Source organism: Sus scrofa, chromosome 12, assembly GCF_054392235.1.
Source record: "Sus scrofa isolate SSC_HxYL_T2T_F1_AM1 chromosome 12, Sscrofa_HxYL_maternal_Yorkshire_Landrace_v2.0, whole genome shotgun sequence".
Classification (NCBI taxonomy): domain Eukaryota; kingdom Metazoa; phylum Chordata; class Mammalia; order Artiodactyla; family Suidae; genus Sus; species Sus scrofa.
The window spans coordinates 18,187,400-18,207,744 of record NC_139394.1 but is presented as its reverse complement, the minus strand read 5'-3'; the positions used below and the strand labels follow the sequence as shown (position 1 = coordinate 18,207,744).

The 20,345-nt window shown below is 49.2% G+C and overlaps 1 protein-coding gene across 3 annotated transcripts in view; it reads right to left on the bottom strand.

The window, feature by feature from the left end:
* Window positions 1-19,458, bottom strand: part of PLEKHM1 (pleckstrin homology and RUN domain containing M1) — a 51,167-nt gene extending 31,709 nt beyond the window's left edge. For 2 of the 3 annotated variants that reach the window (XR_014821013.1, XM_005668716.4), the window contains exons 1-4: window positions 19,356-19,458; window positions 13,063-13,151; window positions 9,963-10,210; window positions 7,026-7,652 (exon numbers count right to left, since the gene is read on the bottom strand). Coding sequence is in view for 2 of the 3 variants with exons in the window: in XM_005668716.4 (XP_005668773.2) it covers window positions 7,026-7,652; window positions 9,963-10,210; window positions 13,063-13,110 (923 nt within the window). In the remaining variant the exon portion in view is untranslated. Of the gene's footprint in view, window positions 1-7,025; window positions 7,653-9,962; window positions 10,211-13,062; window positions 13,152-16,619; window positions 16,804-19,355 lie in introns of all 3 variants that reach the window. The other variant, XM_005668717.4, reaches the window with a different exon arrangement.
* Window positions 19,459-20,345: the final 887 nt, after the last annotated feature.

Genomic DNA, 20,345 nt, shown 5'->3' with positions numbered 1-20,345 from the left:
CCTCAGTGAACAGCGTGTCTCAGAGCAGGGTCCCTGACAGCGCGGGCAGCTGAGGGGCCAAGGCTCCACTCCCTGGGACACAGGCTTGGGTGAACTGAGAACCCGCTTTGTTCTGGAACAGTAACTGGGCAGCAGGGTTGGGGTGAGGGGCTGGGCGTGGAGCCAAAAAGGCCGCACATCCCCAGAAGCAGCTGCTGGAGAACAGTGTGTACCAGCTGTGTGGTGTGTGTTCCTGAGGGGAATGGCACTTCCTGCCCCTTGGTGGTGTTCCTGGGGCCCTGGGAGCCAGTGTTGCTGCCTTTGTGCACACACACACACAAACACACCCACACACACTTCTGGGGCTTCTGGAATGTGCAATGGCTAGTGGCTGCTCCTCCCTCCCGCGGCTTCTGAGAATCCAAGTCCTGTTTCTGAAGTAAACCTGTTCGCTGTCTCCATCTGTGCTTCCGGTACCCGTGGAGGGCACCACGGACAAATGCAGGCTCTCGTGGCAAGCAAGCCAAGAGACCACGTACCTCTGCGCTAATGGCCTAGACTGGGTCCAGAAGACACATCAAACTTCCCTTAATGTGGGTTTAAGGAAATGAGGATGTTAGAACTCAAGTTTGTATCTGATTGTCTTCTAGGTGAGCTCTGCTCTTATATCATGACGCCAAACAATATTTCAACACATTTTAGTCAAGAAGAGGTGACGAGGAGTTACCATCATGACTCATCGGAAACGAATCTTACTGGCAACCACGAGGACACAGGTTTGATCCCTGGCCTCACTCAGTTAAGGATCCGGCGTTGCTGTGAGCTGTGGTATAGGTTGCAGACATGGCTCGGATCTGGCATTGCTGTGGCTGTGTAGGGCAGCTCTGATTCGACCCCTAGCCTGGGAACCTCCATGTGCCGCGGGTGCGGCCCTAAAAAGACCGAAAAAAAAAAAAAGAGAGAGAGAGAAGAGGTGACCAACCTATGCATTTCTGGGCAACTGAACAACATCAGTACCAGGGCATTTCAATGGGGGAAGAATAGTCTTTTCAACAAATGCTGCTGGGATAAGTGAATCGTTTCATCTAAAAGCATGATGTTGGACCCCTAACTCACAACATACAAAAAAATTAACTCAAAAGGTATCAAAGACCTAAAGGTAAGAGCTAAAACTATAAAACTCTTAGTAGGAAACAAGTGTATCTTTGGATCAGGCTGTAATTTCTTAGATGTGACATCTAATGCATAAGCAACGAATAAACACGTAACTAATACAAATATTTCCATATAAAACATGCAAATATTACCTTATATCTGATAAGGGTCTAGTAGCCAAAAGATATAGAGCTCTTACTACTCAATAATAAACAAATTACCTAATTTAAGAATAAGTAAAGGATTTAAATAGACATTATTTCAAAGGAGATATACAAATGGCCAATAAGCACGTGAAAAAGTACTCAAAATCTTTAAAAAACATAGAGAAATACAAGTCAAAACCAAGAGATACTACTTTATGCCCAGTAGGACAGCTATAATAAAAGAGAATAATGAGTGTTGGCAAAGATGAGGAAAAACTGGAACTCGTACACATTGCTGGTGGAAATGTAAAATGGTACAGCCTCTGTGGAAAAGAGTTTGGTAGTTCCTCAGAAAGTTAAATATAGAGTTACCACGTGACTCGGCAATTCTACTCCTAAATACATAGCCAAGAGAAGAACACATGCCCCACAAAAACTTATGAATGACTGCTCATAGCCACATTATTCATAATAGCCAATAAGTGAGGGAAGAAACGTCCTTTAAGTGATGAATACATAAATGGTGGTATCCCCATGCAATGGAATATGATTCAGTCATGATAAATGCTGTTAACATGGATGAACCCTGAAAACATTCCGCTAAGTGAAAGAAGCCAGTCACAAAAGGCCACATGTTCTATGACTTGATTGATATTAAACCTCCAGAATAGGTAAATTCATAGCTAATGGGTAAGGGATTTCCTTACGGGGGGATGAAAATGTTTTTGAATTAGACAGTAATAGACATTGAATTCACAACCTTGTGAAACACTAAAAAACCACTGAATAGCACACTTTAAAACGGTGACTTTTATGGTAAGTGACTCATAGGTGGAGAAGGAAATAGATGATCTGTCAGAGAAAGGTGTAAATGTGTGTGTGGAATGTTATGGGGGTGGCAGGTGGGTGCTCGTCCTTGCTCTAAAGCCACACTCTAAAAACAGACCCATGAAAAATCCAAGGTGCAACTTGCCGGGAGCAGGCAGAGGTGAGTTCTGGAAAGAAAGGAGTCGTTTCCATATAAGCAGAGGAGGAAGGGACATTTGCTGACCAAGTGCAGGTCCAAACTGTCAGGACCGAAGAGGCCCCCCTGAAATGAGGCAGGGAGACGGATGTTTGACAACATCCTCTGTGAGGTCCCAGCGCTGCATGGGCTCCTGGGGGCTAGTGTGGTGAGTGACCAAGGGCAGGGCTCCAGAGTCCACCTGGCTTTGGTTAGGGCACGGCTGTGGGCCCTGCAACGTGACTTTAAGCTCATGGACTTAATTCCCTTATCTGAAAAGCGGCTGGGGTAACAGCACCTACCTTTTATGACGGCGACAAAGATTAAATGAGATAATACAGGTAAAGTGCTTAGAAGAGGTTCTGGCACAAAGTACTCAATAACTGTTAACCTCACTGACAGGACTGCTTAACCTCCGTGTACACAAACAAAAATGGAAGGAAAGGAGCAGATTTATTGTAATACTAGCGTTACCCAAGTGGTTTTCAATGAGAAATGAATCCTAATCTATAAGGAAAGTTTTGTTTGTTTGGATTTTTGTGGGTTTTTTTGTTTGTTTGTTTGTTTGTTTTTGTCTTTTTAGCGCTGCACCTGTGGCATATGGAGGTTCCCAGGCCAGGGGTCAAATCGGAGCTGTAGCTGCTAGCCAATGCCACAGCCACAGCCACAGCCACAGCCACAGATCCAAGCCGCGTCTGTGACCTACACCACAGCTCGCAGCAACACTGGATTCTTTACCCACTGAGCAAGGCCAGGGATCAAACCTGAGTCCTCATGGATGCTAGTCAGATTCGTTTCTGCTGAGCCACGATGGGAACTTATGAGGAAGGTTTTAATGATAAGAGTAGACTGGGTGTTAGAATAAGTGAATGACTTAATGCCTAGAGAAATGCCACCAAACAGCAAAAAGCTTGTGTGACAAATTAGTTTCCATCAAATCAAAACTAAGGTCAAGGTGAAGTCAAGCTCCAGAGCCTCACTAGAATTGGCACCAGTCTTTAAGACCCAGTGAGAATAAGAGAGACTCATACATCAAGTGGGAAAATGTGCTAGAGATGAGATTTTGAAGGAAAGGCAAGATAAAGAAAATTTTCGAAAAATTTGAAGAAAAAGCAACATAGAATTGAAACTGTGGAACCGCTACAGTTCTTCCACTTTGGTCTGGTTCAAGGCCATGTTTTTCAAAAATTTTTAAACTTTGTACTTTCATCTAGAAAACAATCTGGAAAAAAACATGTTATTATAAATACTTAAGTGTGAAGTAAATAGAAAGCGTGGCCTGGATAGTCTGGGTGGACTTGTAAAGTACCCCTGACAAGGGACTCTGAGTCTGCAGTTTTCCCGGTCATGTGGATCACCGTGTTGGTGACATGCAGTACTATTTGGCAATCAGGCCACTAATAAAAGCTCAGAGGCAGTGAGTTCCCCTGTGGCTCAGCAGGTTAAGGATCTGGTGTTGTCATGTTGCGGCTCAGGTTTGATCCCTAGCCTGGGAACTTCAGCATGCCGCAGGTGCCGTCAAGAGGAAAAAAAAAAAAGGAAAGGAAAAAGCACAGAGGTGGGCTGCATATGCTAGGAATCGTTTTGCCCAAGGGAAGGCTTCATGACAATGACCTCTAACACATATGACTGACCAAGGTTCTGCAGCAGCGGGAGAATGGAGGTCACAGGTGCCCAGTGGTAAAATGACACCACCGCCTGGCAAGCATGCACACGGCATCAGAGGCTGCTCCAAGCACTCTCCCTATCTCAACTCATTTCATCTCCCCAGCATTCCTTTGAAGCATGCTAATCCCCATGTTCTAGAGGAGGCCATCATGGTCACAGTCGCAAAGGTTGAGTTACTGGCCCCAGGTGGCAAAGCTGGTTACCGAAGGCCTCAGGCCGCCTGGCTCCTGAGGCCACATTCTTTCCCACTAGACTGTACCTATGCTTCTCAGTGATAATTATCATTCAGGCCCAATGAACACAGAAGCAGGGAGGCAGGGCAGTCAATCCTTTCGTCACAAGGCAAACTGTAATTTGGTTTCTGCAAAACACTAATAAATTTCATTTGGAATGTTATGAGTTTTGCAGTTTTCTTCATGTTTAATTTGCAGATGTTTTGATTTTATACTTGTAAGAGCTATAAGCACAAAGTGTTCATGCCTAATTTTAAGTTACAAACATTAAAGTAACATAATAACCTAGGTGACCTCTTGAGGGTTGGTGAGACTCTTTACCCTTAAAACACATACTCCAAGAAACGCTGGTCTCAGGATGCTCAGAGGCTAACTTGCCGTCCAGCTCTAAGAATGATGGCGCTGGGTGGGCGCTGGGGCAGGTGTGCGTGAGGTGTCCTCCTGTTCCTCACAGCGCTGTCAGCGTCAGTCTGTGCACCTTGACCCTCTTCCCCTGCGTTTCCCCATAATACCCAGGACAACACTTCCCAGGCGGGGTGGATGGTCACTGATTCAATGACCTTAAGCTGGAATTTTCCAATCACAAGACTTGTGGAAGAGAAAGGCAAGGCACATGACAAAGAGCGGGCCAGCTGGTCTGTGGCAGGAGGGGGACACAACCAGGGGCCAGCACAGGGGACTGAGTCATGCATACCACGGGCCCCGCCACCTCTGGGGCGGGGGCTGCTCTCTCCCAGCATGGTACATCCCAACCCTCCTTTTTGACACTGAAAATTCTATCGAATGTGCCCAGGGGACATTTCTGGGGCCCACCAGACACTCTTAGGTGTGCAACTCACTCACCGGCATCTCATTCAATTCCCAAACAGCCCTATGAGGGAATTTCCATTATAGAAATGAAGAAACAGGAGTTCTCATCATGGCCTGGTGGAAACGAATCCAACTAGGAACCACGAGGTTACGGTTCAATCCCTGGCCTCGCTCAGTGGGTTAAGGATCTGGCGTTGCCCTGAGCTGTGGTATAGGTCGCAGATGCGGCGTGGATCTGGCGTTGCTATGGCTCTGGCATAGGCCGGCAGCTGTAGCTCCGATTAGACCCCTAGCCTGGAAACCTCCATAGGCCTCAGGTGTGGCCCTAAAAAGACAATAAATAAATAAATAAAAAATAAAATAAAATAAAATGAAAATGAAAAAACAGACGCTCAAAAAGAGTTGGCAATCTGTGGGACATTCCTGGGCTTATAATTGATGAAATACGGCTTGAAACTAGATCTGTCCAAGGCCAGTTCATGACACCCAACCTGGTGTGATTCCCACACACGGTGGGAGCAAGGGCGGGGACCAGCAGGAGTGGAAGGAGGGTCCTGACACAGCTGATGGGTCAGGGGTCCTGCTGAAGGAAATGCTTAATACACGGTTACCATTTTTACCTATTAGATGAGCAAATATCCCAAAGTTTGATCAATACCTTCTGTTGACAAGGCTGAGAGGACATAATAAGCTTCTGATGGGTGTGAATAAGCATGTCTGTGAAAACCACAAGTTAATTTATCCCTTGGCTCAGCAGTTTTGCTTCTGGGAATTTACTGAACGGAGATGCCTTGAGTTGAACTAAAAGACCACATATACAGGTTACTCACAGAAACAGTGAATTCTAATGTCCATTAAATTCAGAGCTGATTCAATAAACTAAAGAAAAAAAAAAAAAAAAAGGAGGAAGATCTAACATGAAAAGATCTCCTCCCAAAGTGCAGAATAATGCATTTATAACTCATACCATCTTTTGTGGAAAGAGATGGGGGAATAAGAAATAAGAAAGAAAAATTTGAAATCTGTATATTCGTATTTGTTATAGAGGCATTTAAATTTGTACAATGCAAGAAATTAATAATTATGGTTATAGGGGTGGGAAAGACTTTTTAACTATATATATTTTTAGGTCATTTAACGATAAAAATAAATTATCTATTCAAAGGTGAATGTTAGGCCTGAAGGAAGGCTCTGCACAGGCCCCCTTCTCTAGTCACCTCGGTCCTCCACAGGCTTGCCTGTCCCCATGTGTCTGCTACCCCCTCAGGCATCATTCAGGTTTTATGTCCCCCAGAAGGTCTCCTGCGAGGTCCCAGAAGATTGCCCTTATGCATGTGCGTCACTGTACTTTTTGGAAGTTGTACACAGAGCTCTGAACGATTCGTATCTTTTTCTCTAGATGAAGACCATAATACTTTACACTGACTCTCGGAGAGATTAAATAACTTGTCCAAGGTCACCGGGTCAGAGCCGGGGATGGGACCAGCTCTGAGCCCTGTTTCCTTATTTTTTTTTTTTAATTAATTTTTTTTTTTTTTTTTTTTTTTTTTTTTTTTTTGTCTTTTTGCCTTTTTCTAGGGCTGCTCCCACAGCATATGGAGGTTCCCAGGCTAGGGGTCCAATCAGAGCTGTAGCCATCGGGCTACGCCAGAGCCACAGCAACGGGGGATCCGAGCCACGTCCTCGACCTACACCACAGCTCACGGCAATGCTGGATCCTTCCTTAACCCACTGAGCAAGGGCAGGGATCAAACCCGCAACCTCATGGTTCCTAGTTGGATTCATTAACCACTGCACCACGACGGGAACTCCTCTGAGCCCATCTAAATGCATTCTCCTCACTGGCCCCAGTTTGCCTCCACGTACAGCTCCCAGCAATTCCAGCCTCCCCGAAGGAATGTCCCTGGCAGCTTGTCTTTATGCCCTAACAGGAATTCAGGGCAGTGACAGATCATCGCATGTCCCAGGAAGGGAGGGAGGGCAGGAGGAAGAGAAGAAGGAAGCTCGGGAGGGCGGGGGCAGGGCACTCACTCTTGCAGAGACGGGTCTGAGTCGTCAGCATTGGCCGTCCCTGGGTCTGAGTCGAAGGACATGGGCTCCTCGGAGCGGTCTGGACTCTTGGAGCCGTTCTCTTGGAGGAGGCAGCTGTCAGAGTTGAGGCTGCAAGAGAGCTGGGAAGAACTGGCCGTGTCCAGGCTGAGGGAGGAGGCGGTGAGCTTCCTGTTCCGTCGGATCTTATGGCCCGAGTGCTGGACCTCGATGTCCTCCGAGCCCGAGGAGTGGGAGATGGAATCCAGAGACTCCTTCCGCTGCAGTTCTGCACCCGAGGTCGTGAGGGCGTCGAGCTCCGAGAGCGGGCAGAGCCCGGACAGGGCCAGAGGGGTGAGCGTCCACTCGTTTAGGATGGCGGACTTGTAGGAGAGCTCGAAGGACAGAGATGTCAGTCCCTGCAGGAAGCTGAGGAGGAACTCGCCCTCCTCGGCGTCGCGGAGCAGGGCCGTGGGCTGATAGTACTCGCACAGCCGGGCCTGCTCCTGCAGGAGCAGTTTCAGGTAGCACTCCATCAGGCCGTCGTTGAGGGCCAGCCGCAGCCAGGCCCGGCAGCGGCCCACGTCCGTGCTGACAAAGATCAGGTGCTCCAACTCTGAGATGATGTGTCTGTGAAGGCACAGAACAGGTCTGTTTCAAGAAACGCCTTCAGGAGTTCCCATCATGGCTCAGCGGTAATGAACCCGACTAGTAACCATGAGGATGTGGGTTCGATCCCTGGCCTTGCTCAGTGGGTTAAGCATCCAGTGCTGCGGTGAGCTGCAGTATAGACTGCAGACACAGCTCAGATCCCACATTGGTGCAGGCTGGCAGCTATAGCTCTGATTCGACCCCTAGCCTGGGAACCTCCATATGCCGAGGGTGCAACCCTAAAAGAAAAAGAAAAAGGAAAAAAAAAAAACCCACCTGCAAAGCACTGAGATGCCACTGTATCCACCAGATAGCAAGAGACAACAACGACTGCAAATGTATAAAGGCACAAAAAATTCTCAGATAACAGCAAGGTCTAAGGGGAATTTTGAAATATTAAGCTATAACCCCTAACTTTTAAGGCTGGGGTCATGATGGATAAATGCCGTTTTCATAGCACCTACCCCTTGGGCCCCTGACATCAGCTGCTCAACCAGGACATGTCTGCTGAGCGCCGAAGGGCAAGGTCCTTGGAGCTGTGAAGACACAGGGTAAAAACATGGCCCCTACGCTCAGTCCAGGTAACCGCCTGTCACGGGTATACTGAGGTGAGCCCTGCTGTTTGTACAGCTGGGCTGGGCCATCATTCCTGGGTTGAAGTAAGACAAATGCCATAGAAAGGGTAGTACCCCAGCTGGGCCTTGAGGCAAAGATGGAAGCAGAGGGGTTTCCTGGTGGCTCAGAGAGTTAAGGATCTGGAATGGTCACTTTTGCGGCGAGAGTTTGACCTCTGGCCTGAGAATTTCTGCATGCCTTGGGTGTGGGAAAGGAAGGAAGGAAGGAAGGAAGGAAGGAAGGAAGGAAGGAAGGAAGGAAGAAGGGAAGGAAGGAAAGACAGAAAGAACCTTTAAGGCACAAGGGACTGACAGAGAAAAAGGCATAAAGAGTAGTCGAGCAATTGGACTGTAACAGGAGTGGGGAGCGCTCTAGTTACAGCACAAGGAGCGGGCGATTTGGTTGCAAAGCCAAGTAATGCAGGGTCTTGAGTATCAAACAGGGGAAGCAAAGGGGGGCAATGCCCTCACACCTGGCTATGCAACAGAATCACCCCAGGAACCAGGACAGGATACAGGTGCTGGGGCCCCAATCAAGTGAATCAGACTCCAGACTGGCACTTGGAGCCTGTGGACTACAGGTTTCTGCTCAGGAAAGCAACCTGTCCCCAGCTAGGCAGACTTCAGGGTGGGCTGCTCTGGATAAGATCCCACCCTGAGTGTACTGAACTCGGTTCCTGAATGCCTCAGCCTAAATGGCCCTCCTCTGGCTGCCACTGTCCTCTGTGAACGTCTCCTCCTCCACGGGGGTGGGACCACACTCTGCATCCTCAGTGACTGAGCTCCGGTTGGCAGGAGCTCAGTAAATGTTGGCTGACTGACCAAAGGAAGGACAGAAGGAGACAAAGGGGACAATCAGAAAGGCACTATCACCCAGGAGTGAGGTAAGAACTTGAGATAGGGCCGTGGCAGTAGGCACAGAAAGGAAGATTAGAGACTGACAAGGCACCTTTGGGCAGAAGGTGGCATTTAATAGCTATTGGAGGCACAGTGCCAGCCGCCTGCTCCCGAGCCCCAGTGGTTCAGGGTCAGCAAGACAAGTGTCTCAGGGTGTACATCGAGAGGCTCTACCTGGATGCCACTCTTCTTAAAACAACAACAGGAGTTCCTGTTGTGGCTTGGTGGGTTAAGAACCCGACTAGTATCTATGAGGATGTGGGTTCAATCCCTAGCCTCATTCAGTGGGTCAGGGATCTGGCGTTGCCATGAGCTGTGGTGTAGGTCTCAGATGTGTCTTAGATCCCACGTTGCTGTGGCTGTGGTGTAGGCTGGCAGCTGCAGCTCCAGTTCGACCCCTAGCCTGGGAACTTCCACATGCTGTGGCCCTAAAAAGCAACAACAACAAAAACAATACCTTGTTATGAGTATGATACTTTAGCACATAGGTGTGCAAACATTCTAAGGCACAGAAAAATTCTGAAAAGGGCCAGACAGTAAAGATTTTCGGCCAGCATGTGGTTAAAAGGTGGCTCCTGCTCTGACCCAGGGGCTCAGCGCTGCCCCGGACCATTGCCTGAGGGCCTCACTGAGGCCTGGTCTAACAATGACTTCGCCTTGCCCCTCTCTACTCCAGGCACAGGGCTCTCCGAGACTTTCCTACGCAGGGAAAAGCCCAGTGTCCCACACTCTGAAGCTCCTCCCCTGATGCGAACCCCCTCACCCCAGCAGCTCTCACTTGTGGGTGATGGCTTTCAGGAGGGGCCAGAAGACAGGCTGAGGCAGAGGCTTCTGGTGGGCACTTTTCTTCCTCTTGCCTCCAGCCTCGGCTCGGATGTGCTTGGCGTGCAGGCCATGGATGAAGACGGCCTCCAGGGCGCTGCACATGCTGTTGGCATCTCCGTCTTCGCTAGTGACCACCGTGTCCGAGGACACGTACTGCTTCTGCAACGCCTTCACGGAGCCCACTAGCTTCTTCTTGATGACCTGGGCAGCGGCGGACACAACACAGGCCTTTAGTACATCCCCCATGGCAACCCCTGCAATGTAACTCTGCCTAATGCCAAATACACAGGCCCACGTGCATGCACAAATAGATCTATGCATCTATATAGCAAAACTATACACAGGCTAACAATAGAAAATAAAGAGAAAGGAGAGAGAAGAAAAGAAAATCACACACATATAGCACACACATGGATACTGCTGTCATTTTTTTTTTTTTTTTTTTTTTTTTTTTTGCACAGATATTTGTGGTTGGAGCTCCCATCGTGGCTCAGTGGTTAACAAACCTGACTAGTATCCATGAAGACACGGGTTCGGTCCCTGGCCTTGCTCAGTGGGTTAAGGATCCAGTGTTGCTGTGAGTTGTGGTTTGGATCAGGCGTTGCTATGGCTGTGGCTGTGGCTGGCAGCTACAGCTCTGATTCGACCCCTAGCCTGGGAACCTCCATATGCTGCAGGTATGGCCCTAAAAAGACAGAAGATATATATATATATATATATGGTGGTTTATTTGTTTTGGCTGCACCTGGGTTATTCAGAAGTTCTCTGGCCAGAGATTAAATCTGAGGCACAGCAGTGACAATACTGGATCCTTAACCTGCTGAGCCATCAGGGAGCTCCTTGTTTGTTTTTTAAACCAAATTTCGGTGAGCTGATAGACATATAAATCTGGTGTTTACATACCGGCTCCAGGAGTTCCCTTAGGATGCAGTGGGTTAAGGATCTGGCTTTGTCACTGCTGTGGTACCGGTTTGATCCCTGGCCTGGGAACTTCCACATGCCATGGGTGTGGCCAAAAAGAAAAAAAAAACCCAGAACAATAAATACTGGCTCTATCATAGTTAGCGCCATGGGAGCTTGGGTGTAAGCTCACGTAGGACGGGGTGTTTCTTTCTACTTTATTCACGTGGCCGACATTCCACAGAGAGTCAGTAAGTTAAGAGGTAAAAAGTGCTTCTTTAGAATAAGAAAAACACTAAGAAACAGGAGCATGGTCTACATGAAGAAAGAGCCTAGACTTGGCAGTCAGAGCCCAGGTTTAGTCTCAGCTCTGTCGGTCACCAGCTAGGTGACTTTAGATATTTCACTTAACCTCTCCGAGCCTCAATTTTCTCATCTGTTAAATGGAAATAGTATTTCCTGATTTATAGCACTGGACGGATGATTCTGAAGGCAGGGCTAGTTTTTTATTCATCCTTGTGTCCTCAACACTTGGCCTGGTTCCTGGCATATGTACTCAATGTTTTTGCTAAACGAATAAATTATAAAAAATACATAAAGTCCTTTAGAATTATAGAGTTAAGAAAGTTCTATCATAATGTAGGTATGTACCTCAAAATTACCCAAGGGTTTAAAAAAGGACTGGAATGGATGGCAGAAAAACTGGTTTGAATTATTAGGTGATAGGATTATGGAAAAATATTTCACTGTTTCATTTTCATTTTAGCCAACACAATTATTGCCACTGTTCTTTGAAAAGTTAAATGTTCTTTTTTTAGAACAGCTTTAATGAGACATAATTTACATAGCATAAAATCCCTCATTTAAAGTATACAGCTCAATAGTTTTAGTGTATTCGCAGAACTGTGCAACCATCACCACTATCTAATTTTATCTTTTTCTTTTTTTCTTTTTTTAGGTCCGCGCCCACAGCATATGTAAGTTCCCCGGCTAGGGGTCAAATCAGAGCTGTAACTGCCGGCCTACACCACAGCCACAACAAGGCTAGATCTGAGGCACGTCTGTAACCTACACCACAGCTCATACCAACACTGGATCCTTAACCCACTGAGCAAGGCCAGGGACAAACCCATGTCCTCATGGATGCTAATCTGATTTGTTTCCACTGACCCAGGACGGGAACTCCACCACTACCTAATTTTATAACATTTTCACTGCCCCCAAAGCAACACTGTACCCATTAACAGTCACCTGCTTTTTCCCTCTCCCTCCTAGCTCCTGGCAACCACAAATTTCCTTTCTGTTTCTATAGATTTGACTATTCTGGACATTTCATAGAAAGTGAATCATATAATATGCAGACTTTTGTATCTCGCTTTTTTTTTTTCACTCAGCAAATCTTTTCGAGGTTTGTCTCTGTTGTAGCATTTATCAGTACTTCATTCTTTTCTATTGCCAAGAAATATGCCATTGCACAGATATACCACATTTTATTTATCCATTCATCAATTAATAGATATTTGGGTTGTTCCCCCTGTTTTTTTGGCTATGAGGCCACTATGAACATTCACATACAAGTTTTGTGTAGACATATAGTATCAGTTCTCTTGGATGTACACCTAGGAGTGGAATTGCTGGGTCATATGCAGCTCTACATTGAACTTCCTGAGGAACTATCAAACCGTTTTCCACAATGGCTGCACCATTTTCCATTGCCACCAGCAACATAAGAAGGTTCTAACGGTCCCACAATCCCACCAACACTTTATTATCTGCCATTTTGATTATAGCCATCCTAGTGGGCATGAAAAAGTATCTCATTGTGGTTCTGATTTGCCTTCGTCTAAATGGCTGATGATGCTGAGCATCTTTTCATGTACCTATTGGTCAATGTGTATCTTTTTTGGAGAAATCCTTGGTCTTCAGGTAATCTATATTAAATCTCCATTGTTTTGTGGAAATCCCCATTTTAGCATCAATAAGATCATCCAGAAAGGGCAGGATCCCCTCAGAGCCTGCCTTTGCTATAACTTTTTCTCAACCCGAGGCCTCTCTTTCTGGACAGTGTGGACTCGTTTCAAAGTGAGAAGACCCAATGAGACGGCCAGCCTGCCCACCCCTTCCCCCACCCCTGGTCCTCCCTTGTCGCCTACCGGGATGGCGGCCCGGGGATCCAGTCCATTCTCCACCACTGAGAGCATTTCCACTCGAGCAGCAGCTCCCCAAGAGAATCACATGATACCTGCCGAGACAATGGTGACCAGATGAGCAATCACTGCCCCTGGTCAACTTCCTCTTACTTAAACTGCAACTGAAAGGCCTTCAAATACAAAATTAAAAACTGAAAGTGATTTTAAAGATGGAAACAAGGAAGGAAAAAATGGCTGAGCGCTCGAATCTCGTGAGGTAAGGGGCCCTGAGTACTCCACACCAAACGCTGGCACCAAAAGCTGGGGATGAAAGGCTATTTAGACACAGAGCTGAGGGTGCAGCTGAAAGTGCCAAGAACCCACAGGGGCCAGGAAGCAGGGCCTCACAGTTCCCATTCAGAGCCTGGGCCTGGCAACTGTCCCTGACTGCTGTCCCAGTCCAAGGTCAGCCTGCTCAGTGGGGAAAAGCACAGCTGAAATGGCTTCAAAAGGAAGGGCTCTCACGTCACCCAGCTGCTGCTCCTTTGGGTGGCAAGGGTCTAGCTTGAGTAGCAGTGGGACATGTCTAAAGGGCAACAACACGGGTTCTAATCTCCATTTGCCACTGACCAGCTAGGCACACTGAGACATGTATCAGACCTTTTAAATGGAGTCACTGAAGGTGGAAAATGCTGAGCAAAGGGCTTGATATTTACCAAGGTTAAACAGCATCTATAACCCTAGTGGATGTGGCCACTCAAATCTACAGGCAAAGGAGTTCCCACTGTGGCTCAGCAGTAACCAACCTGTCTAGTATCCATGAGGATGCCGGTTTGATCCCTGGCCTTGTTCAATGGGTTGAAGACTCGGCGTTGCTGTGAGCTGCGGTGCAGGTTGCAGATGCGGCTCAGATCCCGGATCGATGTGGCTGTGGTGTAGGCCCGCAGCTACAGATCTGATTAGACCCCTAGCGTGGGAACTTCCATGTGCCGCTGGGTTGGCCATAAAAAACAAACAACAACAAAATCTACAGGCAAAGAATCCACTGCCAAAGTGAGTCTGCACAAGTAGCTGAAGTCAGTGCTTAGGTAAATGACGAGGGGCAGCTGGCTTTCTCCTTGGCGCGGGGACTTTGGTCTGATTCTGAGGGGGGTGCTGCCTGGCCTGCCCCCACCCCCCACCCCCAGCAACTTATAGAAACCAGGACGGGACAGGCAGACTCATATCTAAATAAATCTCTAGTGGTCACACATCTAAGCATGAGGGGACACCAAAGAGGGGGGAGAAAAAAAGGTTACTGCTCTCAAGAACTCATGACCTGAAGCAGTTAATCGAACCAAGGCAGGCTAAACGGCTTTTGTACCCTTTACGTACATTGCTTCATTCATTCCTCGTAACCACCCTAGGGGGGTTTTATTACCTCAGTCTGACAGATAAGAAAGAGAAGCTGACCCAGGTCAAGGAAATTCCCAAGATCCCGGGGCTGGTAAACGGCTGCTCCATGACCCTCCGACCCACCGGCAGGACAACGCCAATTCCTGCTCAGGAGAGAGCCCAGATTCCTGACCGACTTCAATCCAACATCTCCCTTCTGGAAGATGGGGGCATGGCCTGGGGCTAAGGGGAGGGGGGCAAGGGGGCAGGGGTGGCGGTGGCGGGGGGGCTCTTCAGCTGGGGGCCCAGTGAGTGGGTGCAAGGGAACAAGGGACGTCAGCCTGGTGGGAAAGTACAGGAGGCCGCCTGGAAGTGAGAGAAGCAGTGTGGCCCTAAAAGGTGGAAGGAAGATGCTCTGATTCAATGCCTGGCCCTGGAGTTGGCAGAGGGTAAGCAGGACCCAGAGCCAACCTCTGCAAGTAAGGGCATGGCTGGGGGCGGGTGGGGGGGGTGGTTACCCTGCAGAGCTGGTGCTGGTCAGCCAAGGTGTGACAGAACACAGAACACTGGCCCCTGGCCTCAGCCCCCAACTGGCCTCCTCACCTCACCACATCCCCCTCCCACTTACCAGGGATTCCAGGGGGATGGGAAAAGGGACACGTGCTGCGGACGGTCCCTCCAGATAATGCTCCTTCCAGGCCCTCTTGTGCAGCCCAGGAGGCCAAGTCCAGGTTCTCTGGCTCCAGGACCCTGGGCTCCAATCCCCTTCAGTAATTCCAGCAGCCAAAGGCCTCCCCTCAGGCCTGTCCTTCTAGATAGAGCCACAAGCTCCAGAAGCGCCCTTTCCTCAGCCAGCAGCAGGTCAGGCCTGGACCTCGACAATCTAAACAACAGCCTGGGTCCATGAAGGCCTCATCAACTAACTGACTGCAAAGAATACTCATTGGAGGGAGGGAGGCCGGCTGGTAGGTGGGTGCTCCAGCCCTGTAAGGGTCTGTGAAAATACCCAAGTCAACTGATGCTGAGTACCTGTCATCTAAAACCAAGTGTCAGAGAAGCCACAAGATGACTGATGGCAGCGCAGAGGAGTCCAGAAGGAGAACAGCCACTTGATAGTTCACAAAACAGGACCGAGGCTTTGGGGTTCAGGCCACGATTCTGGGCCCGCCTTTCTTTGCAAGAAGCCAAAGCACCTAGCTCTGGGTGCCTGCGTCATCTGCCTCAGGGAGGCAGGAGCCCAGCTCAGAGGCAGAATGTGACTCTCTATGACCTGAGAACTTGCTGACGGGACCGGAACGTGGCTGTGGGTCTCCTGACTGCTGGGTCAGCACTCCATTATTCTGCTGGGCGGCTCAGACCCCCGTCTACCATCCCGTGGGACTGGTTCCCCTCCCTGTCCTCAGAACACTCTTCACTGACAACAAGAAGCAAACCAAAGAGAGGTAGGGCTTCCAGGAGACTGAGGCCAAAAAGACTAAGGAGAGAACGTGGGCGACATCATCGAATGGTTCTTTAAACATCACCAGAGTTTAGCAGAAAAGGCGACATCTGTCTGTCCTTTGAGCAACTCCTCACCACGAGAAGTCTCCTCTCCCCCCAAGTACTGATTCACCCTGACATGAATCTCCAAGCTTCTCCCATATCATCTAATTCTTAAAACAATCCTGTGAGAAGATGATTATCCCCATTTTACAGAGGAGAAAACTGAGGCTCAGTGGAAAAGAGCCCCAGGCCGGGAGTTCCCTTGTGGCTCAGCAGGTTAAGGATCTGGCATTGTCACTGCTGTGGTTCAGGTTCAATCCCTGCCTGGCCCAGGAACTTCCACGTGCCGTGGATGTGGGACAGAACCCTCTAGTTTCCTCATTCTAAGTCCCTGTCTTTCACCAGATGAAACTCTCTCAGGTCTTCGGTTCCAAGGGACTAAGTATTAATTAACTTAGCATTCAAAAGCTCTATTTTATCAAATAAGGCTGAAAATCAACAAGAAACAATCTCTCCCATCAGGTTTGTAGTCCCAACCAGCTGAGGCCACGTCCTTTCCACAGTACCCAGGTTTCACAGCCACCCTTTCTGAAATATTCCAACACACAGGAAGGATTGTTCTGGTTGTTTTTCTTCATCATATTGCCTGGCCTTCTATACAAGTCCAATTTCACTTCCTCCAGAGACCAAGGAAGAAAGAAAAGAGTGGCTTAGATGAGACTTACATTAAAAGAAGAAACAGATGGCTTGGCTTCACCGCTTCTGAAACTCTCCATCCATCAGTAAACAGCAACCTCTCCTCCTTAGAGACTTGTCCGACCTTCCCAACTGCCTCCTCTTCAGGGCCTGAACCCAATCCTATATCTCGCTTTTCAGAACAAACAGCCTGAGGTTTAAGCCATCCAGCTGCTGTACCAGTTGATGAGTCATGGTTTTCAGTTGGAAAAGAATGACAAAGTAATCAGATGGAAAAGAATGACAAACTTATCTTCTGATTCTGAAAGGCAGCTGATCTTTCAGACATGTGAGCACTGAATGAGTAGCCCGCACCTCCTTCTACCTGAAGAAAGCTGGATTTCTGGACAAGTGTCCTGCGAACCTGGTGGGGGTGGGGGTGTTGGGGGAGGGGAGAGTGTGGTGGGGGAACTTGGCCTTTAAAGCAACTGGATACCAGCTGGAGGGTGAGAAACTTCTAGCCTGTGATTCCCAAACCAAAGGCTAGTGAGTGAGGCCAGAAAGGTGAAGTCAGTGAACAGGGTGTATCTTTCTTTCCTCCCTCTTCCTTCCATTCACTTGCTCCATGTTCTTATCCCACTCCCCTTAGGATTCTACCAAGGACCAAACTCTGATTAATGAACACAGGAACTTCGCCGACGAATTCACCACTGTGTTTCTAGGGCCTCAGAAGAATGTATGATACACAGTAGTGCTCAAAATATTTGCTGAATGAACAGATGAATGAAACATAAACAAGGCTCAGAGCAGGTATCTTCATTTCACAGACCATGGACAGCTGAGGTAACAATTCTTCAGTGGTGGGGCCATTAAACCACACAGCCAACAGGCTGAAACCATTCAGACATATCACACCTTAATTGGGGGTGGGGGGCGGGAGCAGATACTGAAGGGAGAAGGACATTCAATTTTCAAAGGAACAAGACTATAAATGGCAAGCAAAAACAACGGGTCCTGTTTCGGGCCCTTTAAATTTGCTGCCAAATGGCCGATCCTCTGAAGCCAGGTCACCAGAATTTGAGAGACAATGCACCCCAAAGGCCCAGGAGATGATAAATGCTGAGCATGGGGCCTGGGTGCCTCAGGAATGTCCCTCTGCCTCAGCTCAGTATCCTGGCTCGCCAAGTTTACGGGTAACCAAATCGCAAAGAGCCAGCACCTGCAGAAAGAGGAAGTGATTCAACAGGCCCTGTACCCGCCCTGGCCCGGCCTCCTCAGGACTGTCTCACCTATCCTCTTCACAACCTGCAGCATCATCTCTGGCATCTATTGTGTTCCCTGTGTTCGGCATTAGGACAAGTCTGCCATCAGCTCCGGCTGGGAGGAGCACTGGGTGAGAATCCTTTAACAAGTGCCAGGACAACACACAAGGCCACGGCCAACCCCACACAGAGGTCCTCCTTAAGTTTCTCCTGGGTCAGAAAACCACCCAAAAGGAAGTGATGGCTTCCACAGTCCCAGGCTGAGTGTGCTAGGTGAGTGGCCATTCCTCACCTTCTGGGTATCTGGGTGATATCTGCCCTTCCAGCAGCCAACACAAGTCATTTAATATGAATGCTAGACACAGAACCCCTGCGGGCAGGCACAGGGGACCAGACACCCAGGAAGAACCCCTGCCCGGAGTGGGACAGCTCTGCTTCTCCACACTTATTTACCACCTCAGACCCTGCATGTACCCTGACGCTGCTCAGACTCTAACTGCTGGGCTCTGAGCAAGCACCGACATTTTGGCTGTTGAGAAGCCACTAGTGGGGTTGGCGGGGGACTCTGCCCTAAATGCTCAGACTGAATGGGGACTGGATCAAGGGAATGTAGAGTTGAGGTGGGGGCAGCAGAGGTGGAGGGCGGAAGGCCTCATTCTATTTATTCATTTATTTATTTAGGCCTTGCCCAGAGCATGCAGAAGTTCTGGGGCCAGGGATCAAACCCAAGCCACAGCAGTGACAACACCAGACCCTTAACCTGCGGAGCCACCACAGAACTCCAGCAGACCTCATTCTTGATAAGACTGGATGAGGGTGGTAGGAACTGGGGTACCAAGAGTTGGGGGCGGTATGGCAAAGACTTAGGGATGGGGGTGTCCTCAGGGTGGTTGAAGATGGACAGAAGTATTGGGTGGGCTAGGAAGTTAGGGGCTGAGTCTGTGAGGACAAGAAGAGACATGTAAGACCTGGGAGAGGACTGAGATCAGAGTTAGCAAAAAGAAAAGGGTGAGCCCACTTTGGTGGTGGGTCTTAAATGAGAGTGGGGCAGAAGTGCAGTGTTTAGGATGGACAGACCTTGGGAAGCTTTGGAGAAGAAAATTGATTTTTAGATAAATCAGAATGGTGGGTCTCAAGGAGGCCCGTGTGTGGCAAGAGGACGGCCAAAGGGGTTGAGAGATGAAGATGAGATGTGTTAGAGGGAGGTGGAGGGATGTAGCTGAGGTCGAGGATGGAACTGGGCTAGAGTGAGGTCAAGGGTGAGGCTGCAGTTACGCAAGACCGCTGGTCAGGTCACGGCTGGGAAATGGAGCGGACAGGTCAGCAGCGGCTGTGCGGACTGAAGGCTAGGGTTCGAGTGGCGTGCGGGGTGCGGGCTGGGATGGGTGAGAGCTCTGAAGCAGGGCAGTCTCTCAAGGCAACCAGGGGTTTGGGATCTCGGAGAGGGCTGCTGTCCTCTCTCCCGTTCGCGTCCGGGCCTCGCCGCCCCTCTGCTGCCCACCTCGCCCCTCAGCCCTAACTCACCAAAGGGAGCGGGGTGGGGGACTGGGCACTCCCGGCCGCTGCAGCCCCTAATCCCCCGACGGGACGCTGCGGCCTCCCCGCCACTGACAACAGGAAGCGACTCCCGAGGCGCCTGACGACACCACGTCAGACCTGCGTCTGGCCCCGCCCCTGTCCCACGGAGCCAATCGCGGGGCTCGAAGGAGCCGTGGGGGCGGAACCAGCGCTCTCCGAAGCCGAAGTGTTCCCAGGCCCCACAGCGGATACGCGGTTTGGGAGAGTCCGGACTTCGGAACCCTAGCCGGGCGCAGAGAGGCACGGCCGCTGATGCCAGGCGGGATGCGTTCTTACCGCCCGCTTCTGGCAGAGCCTGCGTCAGACGAGATCCTGGCCTCTGACCTCATCTAGCCTCAGCACCATCTGTGTAGAATTAGTGCCGTCTCTCTCTCGGCATCCTTCAGAGAAGATTGCCCACTTGTAAAGTGGGACCAACGCCTACCCTCTTTTTGTCTCTCCCAGGGCATCAGCGTTGCCCGGTGGGCAGAACCCCGGCCCAATTTGGAGCCTCCTTCCCTCCTGGTGGCTCTCAGGAAAAACATCTTTAACCACACCTTATACCAAGGGAGCGTCTTGAGGTCCCCTGGGCATTCTTCTGTAACCTGCCGTCAGCCCCGTGCTGCACAAGTTCAAGCGTCCAGATATTCTCATATAGCCTTGTAATTGTTTGCTTTCCATCATAGAAATGATATATCTCTTTTAAATGAACTCAGAAGGAAAGGTCAAAAGTAGCAGGGAATGTCTGCAGTGCTTCAGACATTTAATACATGCAGGCTTTGATAGACTGGGAGCCTAGGGCCTGAGTGTGGGGCAGGGGTGAAGAGGTATCACTGTAGGTAAGTACAGGGGAACTTGGGGTCGCTACAAGGCTGAGGAGGGTTGAGGACAGACCAGTTCTTGGGAGCCAGTTCCACTAATCTCCACTCCACTGGCCTCTTTTTTTTTTTTTTTTTT